General features: G+C 38.3%; 1 protein-coding gene across 1 annotated transcript; it reads left to right on the forward strand.

The window, feature by feature from the left end:
* Window positions 1–4873: 4873 nt before the first annotated feature.
* Window positions 4874–6381, forward strand: kcnk15 (potassium channel, subfamily K, member 15). The gene is made up of 2 exons (XM_030734448.1): window positions 4874–5171; window positions 5375–6381. The coding sequence occupies exons 1-2, from the start codon at window positions 4874–4876 to the stop codon at window positions 6379–6381; spliced, it is 1305 nt and encodes a 434-aa protein (XP_030590308.1).
* Window positions 6382–16236: the final 9855 nt, after the last annotated feature.

The raw sequence follows: 16236 nt of genomic DNA on the forward strand, positions 1-16236 counted from the left end.
CACTTTTAAACTAAATTACTAAACTAGAAATCATCAAAACAGTAAAAAGACCTTATTAAATCTTTTGCACTGCCATCCAGAAACCTAAACACATGTATAGAAGCCTTTATTTTTCAGAGTAAGTATACAGCAACCAGTATTAAAAAGTACATTTGCCCAAGTAAAATATAATTATACTGCTGTATTTCCATTTTCTGATACGTCTGCAAGTTTTTCTTTTTAGTGCTGAATCTGTTTGGTAACTTTAGGTACTAATTCTTCTGACAAGGCCAGAACTCAGGTGGTACAGATAAAGTGCAGATAAAGGAAGAGTTCATTAAACTTCTGTGAAATTCTGTCTTTAACATTGCAGAATGGGGACCTGGTGAAATTTGCAGCCAAAACTGTATTAACTACAACTGATTTGCTCATCTCTTATCCCCAAAATCCAACACTTCCAGCAGACTAGGCCAACAGCTCAGGGTCTGGCTGTCCAATTAGACGTTGACATTAGTCTGTTTTTCTTGTTCCCTGGCACAAACCTTATTTGCTGGCTGCTATTTAGTGATCTTACAGCTTAAATCATACTGTCAGTTCTGAAAACCTGTCAAGGCTATTACAGGAACCTAATGGCTTTATGATGCTTATGCGGTTGGTTTACAGCAATTAAAGTTTCAAATGAGCACAATATTGATGTATGTATTTATTTTAATTACCAATTGTTGACTTTACCATAGTTAGCAATGCATTATAAGTCTTATTGTGAGTAGAACATAATGTGCCTTATGGACAAGTTGCTATCACCAATATGCAGCTGCTTCTGTAAATGTTGAAAAACGTGTGGTGTTATACACACATCCTGTAGCTCTGATAAGCTCCAGCATTTTATTTCTACACTTTCAATATAGTTTTTTTTTTTTTTAAAAAACATTTAAATACCCATTTATACACTGTATCCTACACATGTTATTGGACCACTGAAAAATTAAGCCTGCATGCATCAACTTCTTAATAATGACCTCAGTATTTCAATAATTTTGCCAATAAATGTGGACTCAAAATAATGTGCTGACTTTGTGCATTAAAATGTATGGGTTGCATATTATGTGAATAAATCAAAATCTTAATTACCTGCAAAATATGCTTTCACTGGCCATTTAAAACCTCCATGCTTCAAATATCAAAGGGCATACTTTCTAAAGTGTCCATCAAGAATAGTACAAATGCTTTAAGACTTTAAGGTTTTCACAAAGGCAAATAAAGATTTCGATCAACCTTTATTGAACAGCTTTAGTTCTCAGTGCCTGACCTCTGTGGAAAAAGAAAATTCACATCTCCTTCAGCTGTTTGACAATGAAAGCCTCCCAGAGGTAAAAAAAAAAAAAAAAAAAATATATATATATATATATATATATATATATATATATATATATATATATATATATATATATATATATATATATATATATATATATATATATATATATATATATATTTTTTTTTTTTTTTTTTTTTTTTCAATCTCATCATACTGCTTGGTTCTTTTATTTCAGGGAACTGGGAAAATTTGAATCAATATTATGCATTTACTCCTGCAGTACAGCAATCACAAAAATGGTTGAACTGCTGAGAAAGCACACACATGAAAGAAAAGTTATTCGTTTTAAGCAATGAGTAAGAATAGAAAAAAGAGAGCTACCAAAAAAAAAAAAAAAAGATCAAATCTCATATTAGACAGGAGTCACAGACTGAAGGACGAACATCCAAAGTATTTATTCAAAGCTATTCGTGGAGAGTGGAATAGGCTCTGACTTAACGTGTAATTTCCCCTTGGAATTAATTAAGAGAACTGATGAAATCAGGTATGATCAAATAGTCTATGTTATGCATTTACTCTAGGTCTCCCTCATGTACAGAACAAAGAGGACAGGCCTCTGTGGCTGTCGCGCCTCAGCAGTTGTTATAACTGTGAATTAGAGACATATCCAAGGGGATAATCCTTACTATTGGCATCTTACCTGGAATGTTCTTCTCTTGAGATAAAGGTAAAACATTTTTAGTCTTGGTCTGTGTTCTTAAGAGATTCAGTTTACATCCAGAAAGAACACAGTTCCCGTAGCATTTTGTCAATATGAGTGCAGAGTTTCATGAATACAAGCTCATATTTTGATTGTTGATCAGTCTTCAGCAAGAGCTGAAGAGTTTCATCTCAGATTACTCTGCAGATCATTTCTATACAGGGGCTACATGTGCCTGTTTGGGCCCCACTGTTGCAATAAAAACTATCTGTATGTCAGTTTCCTTGCTTTGTTCTTGCATTTTATTACTTCTGTTCAGTCCTGTTCAGATATTCACCGTGATACAGCTCTCACATACAGCATTTATATAGGTCTCTCACACAGCATTTGGATCAAGGTTATGTCCATATCCTTTGTTTTTTTCCCCCTGATTATCTGTTCACACTATCTCTGTATCCAGACTCATAATTTACATATTTAACAATGCAAAAAGAAATGAGAATATGACACACCAGGTTTGTCAAGCATTTTGATTTAGAATTTTGTTCAAATTTCTTTTCTGCTGTCCTAAATTGGCACTCCACAGAAAGACGGGAATTCATTATCTTGATTCAATCCCTTACAATTAAAATCCACAGCCACCCATTTCATTGTGTCTAGCTGCCTCTTGCATCAGATGTATTGTCCCTCTATTATTTTCCCTTGTCCTTGAAATAAAACAGCTCCAGGTCTGCTAAAAAAAAACAAACCCTAAAAGTTTGTTTTTTCTTTTTTTTTGCTTTTTGCAGGAGATTAATTTTTATAAGCTCTCCTCCAAGATTTTGACAGATTTGCATTTTTGTTGTTGTAGTACTGACAGATGGGTTTTATTTAGTAGAAAAATGAGCCTTCAGGCAAAAGGTCCTCTTTTGACTGCATGCCATGTGCATCTTTAACAAGGTTTTGTAAAATCTGCATAGACTTACCAATTGCCACATACACTGGTGGCTGTCACTGATTTTGTGTGATAAAGCAGAAAATGCCTGTTTGTGGACAGTGCAGAGCTCTGCATAGCATATCTCTTTATATTCACATATTTCTCCACATATTTCTTAGCCTTTAGAAGCTTACCAGCTACCACACGACAACTGTCACAAAGATGTAATATAAATATTAGATTGAAAAAAGCAAAACAAACCCATTCTTTAGGGAACAAAGAGAAACCCTGCCTCTAATGTGTTTTGCTGAGTGTGTACAAACATGGCCTCGCCTCGCCATAATCTGCTTAATTATTTTTAATTTTTTCCTGACATACTGCTTTGTAGGTCTGTGGCGTTATAATAAAATACACTGTAGAGAGAACAGATAACTGAAATAACTCGATTAATGAAGCTTCTGTTAAAGTCTAAACACTTATCCTTTAACTCTGTGAGGATTGATGGGCCTTCTCGCTTTGTTCCAGGTCCTTGGGCTTTGAAAAAGATGTGAATACAAGCTGTCTGGATTGATGGGTCGCTGTTGGGGCTTTGTGTTCCTCTCTTATCAGCTGAGATGTAATTGATTTATGGAGCGCTGGTTTGAATCAAAACAGGGATATAAGTGTGCTGATTTATCCACAAAAACAGGGCCATGGAGACCAGGTTGCTCTGTTTGACAGGAACAAAAGCACACACAATAATCCACCTGCTGCTACCCTGCAGTGGCATACAGAGGATGCTTCTATTCAGTTTTTCTTGCCATGTTTGACTTAAAAAAAAAAAAAAACAACTAAATAATGATAATTTATGTTGGGATGCAGTGACAGCATTATTAACCAAGCGGGCTTGGATCATTACTCTTAAGTTATTAGTGTCAACCTCACTGATAGTCCAAGTCTGTGCCACTGGTACAAGTAGCCATAGCAACCAGCATCACCTACAGTAAAATTTCCAGAAGCATCTACAGTAGCAGTGTTTGTTTTTTCTTTAGCCACTGAACATGAACGCAACAGCTGTTTCATATGCAAAGGCACACATACATAGGCAACCCCAGTAATGCTCTCAGGAAACTGTATTTTTATTTTTTTGCATTAAACAACAATTTCGATGCATTTTTACTAGAAACAAATCTAATCCGTAAGATTTAAAAAAGTCTTACCTGTTATTCTGTTTGCTTCCATGTCTTGAGCAGATGAGGATCTTTACTTGTTCTTTATTTAAAGCTTGAAAGTAGGCTTTCGTTTTAAAGTGTGTACAGTTTAAGTGATTTTAATTAACTTTCAGTTAGCCTGGGAATTACTTACCTCAGGTCCAGACAATAAAACTTCTAGATGTTGTAGTAACTTTCTAAGGGTTTTGTTATCCGTCAAATTCTGTGCCTGCAAAGATTCTCAGTCATATTACACCCGAACCCTGCGCCCCCCCAGCCTCTTAAGTCTCCACCTTGGATGTGGAGTCACAGTGCCAGGTCAAATGTGAAATTCCACTGATTGCTGTCCATGGTGCTGAACAAACCTCATCATATTAGATTGGTATCTAGATTGTTGCACATAGGTGTGACATATCTGAACATCAGTGACAACGATTTCTTTATATTTTGTACTACGCTTCATAAAGCTATATGTTAGCCTATGTTACACACAGCTTTTTTATTGGTGACTGGTTTGCGCATGCGAAAATGCAAGCTGAGGCCACTTAAACCGAGAGCGTCGACTGCTCTCAATACGCACAGGAGAATATGCGCGTTTTAAAATAAGCAAGAATTTAAAGCTCAACACAGGCTAACATAGGCTTGAAGGTTATATTTCCCTACCCGCCCCTCGTGACATTACGTTTCACGCAACAGGCTGCAACAGCAATGTGGAGTCTAAGCTGAAGAACAGTACCACCTGTAACACCGTGCCTGTGCTTCCGACTTTCATGCCGATGCCGAGAATGAAGAAGCAAAACGTCCGGACCTTATCGCTCATCCTCTGCATGTTCTCCTACTTGCTGGTGGGCGCCGCGGTGTTTGACGCGCTGGAGTCCGAGTCGGAGAGCTCCCGCAGACGCATCTTGGAGCAGAAGCGCAACGAAATGAAGAAGAAGTACCGTTTCTCTGAGGACGACTACCGTGAAATCGAAAGAGTAGTGCTGCAAGCTGAGCCCCATCGCGCCGGGAGGCAGTGGAAATTTGCGGGCTCTTTTTACTTTGCCATAACAGTAATCACTACCATTGGTAAGTTAATGTATGGCATATGTTCTTGTAAATGAGTGATAATGGATCACTTTGTTGCTTCATAATTTACAGCACAACGTTTTTCTGCAAGAATATAGTATTTTAGGCTTATTTTAAATAACACTTGCTCCATGTTTTACCATCCAAGCATCGCTACATGATGCGTCACAGTGTTATTACAATCTCCATCTCTTTGCATTAAGGTTATGGACATGCAGCCCCTGGAACAGATGCTGGAAAGATCTTCTGTATGTTCTATGCTGTACTTGGCATTCCCCTCACTTTGGTAATGTTCCAAAGCCTGGGAGAAAGGATGAACACATTTGTCCGCTATCTCTTACATAAAGTGAAACAATGCCTGGGTTTTCGACGCACTGAGGTGTCCATGGAGAACATGGTCCTGGTGGGCTTTTTGTCCTGCATTGGAACACTGTGTGTGGGTGCTGCAGCCTTTTCCCACTTTGAGGGATGGAGCTTCTTTCACGCTTACTACTACTGCTTTATCACACTCACCACTATTGGCTTTGGGGACTTTGTGGCCTTGCAGAAAAAAGAAGACCTCCAGGAGAAAACACCCTATGTTGCTTTCAGCTTTATGTACATTTTGGTGGGGTTAACTGTTATTGGGGCATTTCTGAATTTAGTGGTGCTTCGTTTCCTCACCATGAACACTGAGGATGAGCGTCGAGATGCACAAGAAAGGGCTTCAATGAAGAGGGACAAAGGCCTTTTGGATGGGACCCTGGGCCTTGGTGTTTTAGGGGAACAGAGCAGAGATAGCCACGGTGAGAGGAACAGGGGCAATATGGTGCACAGCCATAGTCACAGTACACTCTTCCTCCCGATGGAGGAAGGAACAAGTCGCACCAACCTCATCTCTTCCCCGGTGGATCAGGAGAGACGAAAAAGCCCCTGCAGGCACAGGTTGCATTTCCAGATAAAGGCAGGCAGACACAGACAGGAGTCAAGCCTCAGCTCCCTCTGCTCCTGTGTGTGCTACCGCTTAGAGATTTGTGATAGCCCTCTTATGTCCCACAGTGAACACCGTGGCTGCCACATTAATTCTGTGTATTACAACTCAGTGTCCTATAGGATTCAGGGCTGCTCACCAAGTTCCAGGGACAACACTGGACTAACTTCACCAGGAAGCAGGCTATCACCAGGGCATAGTTTCCAGGAGTTCCCGCATTTACGGAGAAAGTCAGTGTAAGGAGCATTAGTGTGACAGAAAAGTGTTTGCACAAACAGTAAACAGTTTTCAGAGACACTATTTTGTGTTCTCTTTTGTGCATGTCACAAGACAAAGATTCTATTTAATAAATAAGTTGTCTGTTGTGGCTGTTGAAAATGATTATTTTATTTTATTTTTTCCCTCTTTCTTTGACAGTTTCTTTTCTCTTGGTGATTCTGCTGTTTTGCTTGCATGTAAGCCACAGTGCAGTGCATGCTGAAGAGAATGTATAGCACAAAACGTGACTGCACGAGTGCTCTGTAAATATGTAAAAAGCCAGCCTTTTTAATCTACTCTTTTAATCAAAATTATTTTGGCTATGATGGTTATGACTGTGTAGCTGTTTGGTGAAGATATGTGAACAATCTTCTTCAGTTGAATTTGCTCCTGGTTTGGACACAATTGTAAATTTTTCATGCCCTAGCTGAAAGATGTCATATATATATATATATATATATATATATATATATATATATATATATATATATATATATATATATATATATATATATATATATATATATAAAAGCCTTGAAGAACTTTGACCAAGCACATGAATATGTTGCTTTTTTTACTCATTGAGCATTGCAGGTAAGAAGTAGGACGCACTGCTGTAGTCTGACATAAGGAGATTGTGTTTGTTAGAGGACTAATTTGAATGTAGCACACAACAGAAATGTATATGTAGCAGATTTTTAGTGAAACTGGAAAACCAATCTTTTTTTTTTTTTTTTAGCAAGGGAAGTGTTGTTTTTTTGTAGACTTGGTTTATATTCAATGTGAGTGTCACCATATTGTTTTATTAAACCAAAGAAAAGGGCCATTAAATGAGTGGCTTTTTTTTTTTTTTTTAATTACTGTTGAATCATTGAACAAACAAGACCTTGTTTGTATACAGTTGTTTGCATTAATTTGTCTTCCACTTGTCAGTTTGTGTTTTTATCTACTGGAACTCCATATTTGATAAGAAGAAAAGAGAAAAAAGAAGCAGGACTCAAAAGTTTTATCCCTACTGATTTCCCCTTTTCTGCTGGAACACACCTGAGGAATGGCACATAAAAGGGTGCCATAAAGAAATTTATAATGTTGGTTAGACATTTCACCATTTATTGAGGTGACTAGTTTACATAGAGAAGAAAAACAAACAAAGACCACAAGGTTAGTTATTTTAATGTCAGTAGACTTGAGGATAAAATTAGATACATTCAACTGAAATACCAAAATATTTTAGTTGTGGATGTCGTGTCAGCTGCAAATAGCTACGTATATCAAGTGCATGCTTTACAATAAATTATAGTAATTAAAATGCTATTACAACTTCATCTATCCATCCATCCTCTTCCTCTTATCCAAGTTATGGTTGCAGTGGGGCTGCCATCCCAGTTGCCATAGGGTGAGAGGTGGAGTACAACCCGGAAAGGCCACAGGTCTGTCACAGGGCTATGATTTAGAAACAGACAGTCATTCAAACCTATGGCCAATCTACCCAACATGCATGTCTTTGGACTGTGGGAGAAAGCTAGAGAACCCGGAGAGAACCCATGTAGGCACAAGGAGAACATGCAACACAGAAAGGGCCTAGCAGGCTCAAACCCAGGACCGTCTTCCTGTTAGGTGACATTGCTAACCTCCACCTATTGTACTTGCATTTAACAGTACTAAGTGCATTTATTTATGCATTTGACCTTACTTGATCCAGTTTATGCTGCTTTACACTGATCCACTAAATTTCAGATTCAGTGAATGTACTTTACACAATCTGCATAGATTTTATTATTAAATGGTATTGTACCATTTTATACTGAACTACTTAACTGTAGTACTGTAAGTAGCTAAAATTAGTCCCGCCTTTACCAACAGTGAAATACAGCATAAGTAATAAAAATCCATTATGTTAATTTTGTTTCTGAATGCTCTCCATCATGAAGGTGACATTTAGTCATCATCACTGGTTGTGAACTGTGATCATCTCTCTCTCTCTCTCTCTCTCACACACACACACACACACACACACACACACACACACACACACACACACACACACACACACACACACACACACACACACACACACACACAAACACACAGAGCTAGTTATGTTGTCATCATCTATCAACATGGATATCCACACATCAGCAGCACAGATAATGGAAATGTAATGATAAAAAAAAAAGCCCTCCAAAGTAAATTAAGTTAATAATTACCTGTGGACTTAAACACATATGAGCTTTTCATATTTTCTTCCCTTGAGGTTATTGCATTTAATCCAGCTCAGGAGTCTTTACAATATTTATACTTCTAACCCTTCCGAGTAGCCCTGTCTATTTGAGATATGGAGTAAATAATAAAAGGGCCATAAACAACAAACATAATAAATAAAATTCTTCATTCTCGAGTGGAGCACTCAATATTTCAAGCCATTAAACACTACGTCTTCTCTACTGTCACGAGATCACATTATGTGTCGTAATGTCTGCACATTGCCTCCATTTGCTATTTTTAAAACCTGTTTTTGGTTTGGAATGAGGAACCAGAAGTCATAAAGTCTTTACATAAGTGTCCCCAAGCTTACATTTCAAGCCATCTGTTGGTCTGCTGTAATAGAAAGCTACTTTACATATAAATGTAAAACTGATTGGGCAATAGAATCTGAAATGGTGATTGGTTATGAAATGCCATCTGCTCCTGCTGCTTGTGAGTGCACACAGTGGCATTTACTCTCTCTTTCTTATAATTTCACATCACTAAATTTCATCCTTTCTTAACTGAGTCCAACAAGCCCAGTCGCACAATTTGTTTGTCTTATACTTTCAAATGTGTAGTATTTGATCTGTCTGTATGGCAGAGCAAAAGGAGGATAAATCAGATACAATACCTTTGACAAGGGGGCCCTCTAAAGGTGATAACAGTCTTTGGAGATATTTGAAGAAAGTAAAGTCATAAAAACCAATGTGAAACATTGAGCCACTGGAGGGCAGTGCATGTCTTTTAAAAGGCAGTAGGTTCCCTGATGTTTTCATCTGTGAAAGTGTAGCTTAATTAAACTCAGATACACTGAACAGGATCACACCTTCTATTCTTACCTTCTGAAACTTAATCTACACAGCATATGTCACAATCTATCCTTTGACCCCCAGTTCAGGTGAGGAAAAACTCCTGGAGTATTCCAGGAGTTTCCAAAATTTGAAGGAACCTTAGGAAGAGCCAAAGAGGAGGGATACTTCACGCATGCAGCAGATGTCACATAAACAGAATATATATTTAGCACATATGGAATGCAAGACGACAATGTTATAGATGGACTATGAAGCTATGGAAACTGTGGATCCAGGACTTCAAACAACTTCCAGCTCTTGGTTAACAGGTATGCCATAAGGTATACTTGATCCAAAAAGAATAAAAAAAGAATATACAAAACCCCACCTTTCATGTGGGAAAACAAAAGATACTCCCCGAAGAGCTGAGCGATAAATAAGGGAAAGACAAAAATGAGATGATATAAGCAAGAAGTTGTGGTTGGCAGTACTACAAAACTGGGTTCTGATCAGGTACCATTTGCGCACCAGAAACAATACTTATATTATTACTTTATATCTAAAAGAATGACCAAAAATAATACTCTATTATATGTCAGTACTTTAAGAGGTTACAACATTGTTCATTTCTGAATACAATGTCATCACCGACTGATCTGCTAAAGACAAAGCACTATCGAGTCTTAATTACTTCATTGAACATATACTTGCATGTTACACATAAGTTATTCTTAATAGCAAGTAGTAAATAATTAGAATCTGAGCTCTCAAAACTGAGGAGGCCTGAGTTCAACAACAGTGCACAGTGTTACTTACCATGTGACCAGTTAGCTTCTTCTCTGCCGATATTGACAATAATAATGAAACTCAGAACATTGCTATATATTGCCTTTATTGATCTGGACAAGTTAAATTAAACCCATTTTCAGCTACAGTAATGGAGCCTCAAATGTCCTCTTTCTTGCCCTCAGGAGCAGAGACCCCACATCCCTGTAACTGTCAAGCGTGAGCGCTACACAGAGATTTATAGAAATGTACAGATATAAGGTGATATATCTAAGTACACTGCTGTACTGTACACATATATTAGCCAGAACCATTTCTCTTTGACTGGCCTTGTTGCCATAATTTCATTTGACTATCAATATCTGTCAAATCAACATCGGTAACTATCATTTCTAATACAAATTAGGCTGCACTGTTCTTATTGAATACATTGATTCAAATATCAAATATTAATGAACTGCTCGAGTAGTACAAAGAAAGTATTGGCTTTAAACCAGGACATAATTAATTTTACTATGATGGATTACAACCAAGATGCCCAAACTTTTAGAACATAGAAGATAAAACAGCCAGAAATACAGCGTGGTGTGCTATGGATGGCCACTTCACATGCTGGTCTGGATAAGAGGTTTCAGTTGAATGAGATGAATTTAAATAACCTCAGATTAAGCCCACTGCTAATTAAATTTTTTTCGTACTGTACATTTTCCATTCTATCCGAAAGGTAAAATTAATCCCGGCTGAAGTGGGCTGAAAGAGAGAGAGAGAGAGTGATATTTCTCTCCTAACACATCAGTGTTACATAAACCCAAGAAAATTCCCCGCGGTGACAAGAGAATCCCTTCATCTTATGCAGCTATTTTATGATCCGCCCAAACAATTTTAGGTTTTACAAGGTTTCTTGTGCCTGAGGACATGGATCAAAGTAAGGTGCTACATCTCCTGCTAAAATGAATGATCTTGAAAGGGGTAATCAAATAGAGACTCATCAAAATAGGAGATGGTGCTGGTAGCATTTGAAAAGCTTATTATACTTTTGTGATGGTCACTGCAAATTAATTGAAAATTGGAGTCTTTTGTAATGTAACGTTAGGCCAGCGCCTTAGGTCTTTTTTTTTTTTCCCACTCTAGAGAGTGAATACATAATTAGCATTCATGATGCAAGAAAAGTTTTGGTCACATTATAGTTCTGTGGCTTCAGAGGAGGCTCACCAAATGCCATCTTGTGTGACTCAGATAATGGGACTGTTTAAAAGCATCTGTTCTATTTAGCAACTGATGACTGCAAGAAAGCATGCATCGAAGACTTTAAAGCCAAACGTTTCCTTCCATCAATCAGCAAACTCCTGTTTGATGTAAAGCATTTTGTGAATCCTGCCTGTGAAAAGCGCTATAAGAATAAATAACGCTTTCTTGCTTGCTTGATCTCTTAAATGGGAGATGTGACACTGATGATGAGGAACATGTGCCGCATACAGCCCACGGCCTCTATAAATCAGACTGTAGAAGTGCCCTATAGGACTGCAGTACAGAAATGGAGAGCACACATACCAGATTTTGATAGATTATTTGTTTAATAATTTGATATTATTTACACAGCTTTCTTTACACGCGTGGAGTGAAGTCAACATTTCCTGTTCCAGTTTCTTTTTGTTTCCATGTTATTCATCTTTCTGTATAATCATATGCCACTTGTTGTTTCTGATACATTAAATTAAATTGAAATTTCAAATCACATATACAGTATGTTTTTGCTTGTTCTAGACTCATTTGAAAGTTTCCTTTCCGTCTGCATTTTCCTGTAAGGAGTTGCTTAATAAGCATGGCTTAATCTTCTTAAATCTTAATCCGGCTCTGTAGACATTACTTAAGTTTACATTTATTCTTACGTTCTTTCTTTAGAACAGGGGAGTCCATGTGGCAGACAAAGCGTCAACTCTGGCCCGCTGGATTGTTTGCCAAGGGGTGAAGCTGTAGAGAATGAAGGCCTACATTTTGAACTTTCCATTCTTTACCATGTCTCTAGCATTGTTTTGCAAGTTGTTATCAGTAGTCATGAGAATTACGGCCTGAGCTGTTAATCTCCAGAGGTTTAAATCATTGTGAATTTTACAGCCTTCTTATTGACAAAAACATTTCCAATTGCCTGAGATACCATGATGAAGTAAGATTGTTTAGCCAAGGAACCGTGCCCAAGCTTTCATTTTATTTACGAGGCCCATTAACTAAAATGACTTTGACACCCCTGCTTTAGAGTATTCTTATGCATGTACGCTGCTCAAAAAAATTAAAGGAACACTTCGAAAACACACCAGATCTCAAGAGGAAAAAAAATATCCTTATTGATATGTGTTAGGAACAACTTGTGCTCCACGGTACCGGGCAGTGAGCACAGGACCTGGTAGAGGACGTCAGGCCCTCAGGCCACCCTCATGAAGTCTGTTTGTGATTGTTTGGTCAGAGATATTCACACCAGTGGCCTGCTGGGAGTCATTTTGTAGGGCTCTGGCAGTGTTCATCCTGTTCCTCCTTGCACAAAAGAGCAGATACTAGTCCTGCTGATGGGTTAAGGACGTTCTACGGCCCAGTCCAGCTCTCCTAGAGTAACTCTGTCTCCTGGAATCTTCTCTTTGTGCTTGAGACTGTGCTGAGAGACACAGCAAACTTTGGCAATGGCATGTATTGATGTGCAATCCTGCAGGAGCTGGACTATCTGTGCAGCCTCTGTAGGGGCCAGGTATCGCTTCATGCTACCGCTATGCACTTCTCCCTATGGAAATAAACAATATATGTATTATTCTTAGAAGTTTGATGGTTACAGTCCCAGGTCTCAAGTTGTACTTTTTGGACTAGCAAGCCAAAGGAGCATTCGAATCATCTTTTAATGAACAGAGTCAGAGAAACTAGGAAGGGGATGAGCTTTTAATAAAGATCAATCAGTCATGCAGCTTTCGTAGCCACCACTGAGAGGCAGTGACACACTAGATAGCTTACACAATGCGCCTCCTATGTTTGCCCAGCTGTAGCTTGTGTGCTGTCATCACCCCCCACCCCCACAAACTCACAATTTCCCCATCCTCTTTACTATTGCCACTACTGAGCTAAGCACGAGCTGGAGGTAAGTGATGATGAATAACAATCAGGATCTTCCTAAATGGATACAAAAGGAGAAGCCAATATTAATGTGATTGTTTTATGTGCTAAATCGTTCATCATTCATTTCAATACAAATGTTGACAGAGCACATTGTAGCAGGGACTCAAACAGCACAATAATTAAACACTTACTTCAAACTGATATGTGAGCAAATGAATAGGACACCAACACGCATACACACGTGCAAAAATGACAAAGTAATCTCATCCATCCTGCTAAATTCTCTGCAGGAAAGTCATTAATGGTTCTAAATGAGGACGAGCTGCCACTGATAGAACTGATCCATGTGTGAAATGGAGTTAAGTGGATGAGGATGACAAGTGGAATATTTTATAGCCAATTCTCATTGCTCACTGTGGCAGTGTAAATTATGTTTTTTTTTTTTTTGTTTTTTTTTCTTTGGGCCTACTGCTTGGTTGTTAACAAATGACACTAACAGATTACATTTTACTTCTCTTTGACAAATATTCAGTAATCATTTGTACTACATGACTTTGAAATCTCCATTGTCATCTGACAGAGGTGGAACCAGTCACCGACTATCCACAGGTAAAGCTGTCCAATGCAATTCAACAATATTTGTTACTTTGTGGGGAGGCTGCGGCTCAAGAGGTCATCTATTAATCACAGGGCTGGAGAACTTGAGGAGACAACACCTCCTCCTGTCAAAGTGTCCTTGAGCAAGAAGGTGAACCCGGAGATCCTCCAAGTGGGAAGGTTGGCGCCTTGCATAGCAATTCTGCCACCATTTGTGTGCAAATGTGTGATCAGAGGCCATTTGCAATCTTGTTCTTCTGCTCCACTACATTTGAAGGAAAATATACTTTTTATTTCACTTTCATCCTTAAACTTATTCTCAGTTGCTTTGAAAACTGATTTTTTTTTTGTGCACACAGAACCACCCCCACAAAAATTAGTCTATCACATGAAAAAAAACCCTAGCTCACATGGTAATTCATACCTAAATTGCATACTGCAATGTAATAAGCCTCTAAAAAAGGTCTTTTATGAGTACTTCTGCTTTTTGTTCACTTTGCTGTTACTACTTCTATGCCTTTTTAAATATATTTTTAATGCTTGACCTTTACCTGTAATTAGTTTTAACTTTACAAGTAAAACACAATCTGAATACTACTCACCACAAGGTCACCAGGTACTGTATTAAAGTTTAATTTTGTATACTTGAGAATGTGTACTTACAAAGGTGATTCTTTTTAAACATTTATTTTAATCTTCTACTTCTTGCAGCTGCTCCTTTTAGGGGTTGTCACAGTGGATCCATCTCAACCGATCCCTAGCATCCTCTTCTGTCACACCAACCCCGTGCATGGCCCTTTTCACTACATCCATGAAACTTCTCTGTGGTCTTTCTGTTTTCCTCTTGCCTGACAGCTCCATATTCAACATCCTTTGTCCAATACACCCACTGTCTCTCCTCTGCACATGTCCACACCAAACCATCGCAGCCTCGTCCCTCTAACCTGAGCCTTCCCTTTGATATACTTATTTCTAATCCTGTACCTTCTAGTCACTCCCAGTGAAAATCCTAGCACCTCCAAACTCTGCCACCTTGAGCTCTGCCTCCTAGGCATGTGCATAGATGGACCCCAGGTGGTGCTCAAGCACCTGCCCTTTTGGCCTCTTACTTGACAAGCGCCATTTTTGCTATACATGTTTTCTTGATAATTTATATTTGTAATGCCCAACACTTGTATTTTTATAATTGCTAGATCGGGTACCACCTCCTCCTTTGACCTTTCTTGTTGTCACAACCAGCTACACATGCCATTCCAGTGTCCTGAGGAGCAGCATCATGTCTCTGACCCACTTTAATTGGTGACAACCAGGTAGTGATAGTGTTTGCCCATTTAGTTCATGTTTGTCACTGTTATGAAATGACAATACGATTACAATGTATTAATACAGCCAGCCAAACATAAGCAACAATAGGCCAATAGCTTATAAAAGCAAACTAGTCTGATTTAAAATGCACAAGTGAACTCCGTTAGGCCCTTTGTCTGACAACCGAAAGAATTATGTGATCATTAGTCAATGCAAATATTCAGATGCCAGAAACGCTAGTCCTCAACCTATCTGTCTGGAATCATGCATGTCAACTTCTATGGAATTTCCATAAACCTTTCAGATTTTTCATCACTTTCTTTGCTTATGGGTGTAGTCGAAAATCTCTTGGATTATTAGGAACTCATATGCACACATTGTGTCGGATGAAATCAAAGCACACACATCCAGTCGCAGTGCGTGTACAAGTGCACCACATGTCTCTAGCTGTGGGCACTCCATGAAGAAGAGCAATATCTCGGAATTGAAAGAATACCCAAAGTTTGTGCACAAGTTATACTTTATCATTTTCCTCTCTATTTGGGGCCACATAGTTTACAAAATGAATATTATAAATAAGTCTTGGAACTATGGTCTGATTGTAAAGTCATAAGGATAATATTTACCGAGGTCACAGGTCAAGGGAAATGAAGGCTGCTTTCTCAAAGACTCCTTTTTAACAGAAATTTTTTTAGAAACCAGCCACCTGCTGGCCAGTATGAATAATGCAGGTTTCAGGTACTTCTACATTGGTAAGTTTATAGTTAATGTAATTATTACATTTTGCAGGTATTATTTAGCAAAATTACATGCAAATACATGGTATTCTACTTTTGTTTAAGTAAAGCAAGTACATGGTCAGAACAATGTTTCAATCTTTGTGAACATGTACTTAGTAACTGATCATTTGTCCTACACACACACACACACACACACACACACACACACACACACACACACACACACACACACACACACACACACACACACACACACACACACACACACACACACA

The sequence above is a fragment of the Archocentrus centrarchus genome, chromosome 7 (assembly GCF_007364275.1).
Source record: "Archocentrus centrarchus isolate MPI-CPG fArcCen1 chromosome 7, fArcCen1, whole genome shotgun sequence".
NCBI classification, from domain to species: Eukaryota; Metazoa; Chordata; class Actinopteri; order Cichliformes; family Cichlidae; genus Archocentrus; species Archocentrus centrarchus.